The sequence below is a fragment of the Nothobranchius furzeri genome, chromosome 2 (assembly GCF_043380555.1).
Source record: "Nothobranchius furzeri strain GRZ-AD chromosome 2, NfurGRZ-RIMD1, whole genome shotgun sequence".
NCBI classification, from domain to species: Eukaryota; Metazoa; Chordata; class Actinopteri; order Cyprinodontiformes; family Nothobranchiidae; genus Nothobranchius; species Nothobranchius furzeri.
The window spans coordinates 45,046,998-45,048,763 of NC_091742.1; the positions used below are offsets into that span (position 1 = coordinate 45,046,998).

The window sequence follows — 1,766 nt, forward strand, 5'->3', positions numbered from 1 at the left end:
ATCTATAAAAGATAAGAGGAGAGGTGAGCGAGACCGGAACCAGAGAACCAGGAGAATCTGACTGAGTGACTGAGAGTTCTTACGGTCAGAGACCAGAAGTTGTGCGGAGGCGGACTGGGAGAGGCTGGAGTGGTGAGGATGGTGCTGAGCGTGGACAGGCAGGCGGGCGAGGAGATCGGAGACCTGAGGATCCTTGAGCGGTGAGACGGGAAACAACTCCAGACCAGGTAGGTGGTTCAGAACAGGAAACTGGAACAGGACAAACAAACTCATTAGCTCAGAACGCAGGACCAGGACAGTTTAGGAGGCTAGAAGCTACCCATATGAGAGTATCGACCGGCGCTGGAGTTGAGTCCCATCGCTCCTTAAATCCTGGTGGCTCCGATTAGTGGAAACTCCATGCAGCTGTGATGAGTGCCACGCCCACCTGTAAACAAAGCGCTGACCAAAACTCACAGCAGATGGAGGCAGACCGTGACAGTGTGTGACAACCACATGTGTGTGCACTTACTATGTGGTGGTGTGGTTTAAAGATCATATCGCCTGCGGGAAGAAACTCCTCCACAGCCTCTCTGTGTTGGTCTTCAGGGAGCAGAATCGTTTTCCTGACCTCAACAGAGAGAACAGTCTGCTGTTGGGATGGCTGAGGTCCTTCACGATCTTCCTGGCCTTGGTCCAGCACCGCCTGCTGTAGATCGAGTGCAGGTCAGGGAGCTCGGAGCGGATGGTGCTCTCAGCTGATCGAATAACCCTCTGTAGAGCTCGTCTGTCCTTCATGGTGCTGTTCCCAAACCAGGTTATGATGTTCCCCGTCAGGATGCTCTCTATGGTGCACGAGTAGAAGTTCCTGAGCACCCTGGGGGGCAGTCGGAAGTCTCTCAAGCGTCTGAGGTGGTAGAGACGCTGCCGGGCCTTTTTCACCATGGTGTTGATGTGACAGGACCATGACAGGTCCTGCGTGATGTGAACACCGAGGTATTTGAAGCTGCTCACTCTCTCCACTGGGCACTCGTTGATGACGGGGATCTGGTAGTTCCTCTCCGGCTTTGTACTGAAATCCACTATCAACTCCTTCGTTTTACTGATGTTTATAAGGAGGTTGTTCCTCTTGCACGAACGGTTTAGGCTTTGCTCGGAATTTGGAGAGAAACCTAAAGACTGGTTGTCTGGATGAGGAGGAGGAGGAGGAGGCAGATGATGAAGAGGAGGCGGCGGCGGGTGGTGCCGGTTCAGGTCCATTCAGTTCCTCCAGATCAGAGTTGTTCTCCTGTGTCTGAGAGCACCGAACAACATACCCTTCTGCCTGCTTGAGCAGCTCCTGAATGTTATCATCAGCCACATTGAGGAGGGTCTGACACACAGTAGGATTGAGAAAGCAAGCAGCTGCTACAAGTGGGGAAACCTTGTCATCTGAGGGATCTTTAACACATGCAAAAGGCGCACCGGGTTATAAAACGTACCGGTAAAACATCTGTGCGGGCTCGGGACTCGGATCATATCAGTGCAAACCAGACATTGTGAAAATTATAAACAGCCAACAGCATGCTTCACTTTACTGGTCTAGTCCTGGTTTAGAGCGCACGTGCAGCGAGCGGCTGCGACCCAAAAAGTACCAGAACCGCTCACGGCGCATGCGCAATCATGCATCAACACTGCTCGCCCGCTATTTCCCTAATAACACACGTTATAGTCGTGAAAATACGGTACTTCCGAATTTTTATCCCAACATGACAGAGTTGAAACAGTTTTATTTGCCTGTATATTAC

The 1,766-nt window shown here is 51.6% G+C and overlaps 1 protein-coding gene across 1 annotated transcript; it reads right to left on the reverse strand.

Annotated features, from left to right (window-relative positions):
- Positions 1-1,239, reverse strand: LOC139061983 (uncharacterized). The gene is made up of 2 exons (XM_070542012.1): positions 320-1,239; positions 1-249 (listed from the first exon to the last, which is right to left on the reverse strand). Exon 1 carries the CDS (start codon positions 1,237-1,239, stop codon positions 535-537), a length of 705 nt encoding a protein of 234 aa, XP_070398113.1. The 3' UTR covers positions 1-249; positions 320-534.
- Positions 1,240-1,766: the final 527 nt, after the last annotated feature.

Excerpts from the sequence above, each read along its gene's own strand:
- LOC139061983 (XM_070542012.1), bottom strand. The coding sequence starts at position 1,239 with ATGGACCTGAACCGGCACCACCCGCCGCCGCCTCCTCTTCATCATCTG.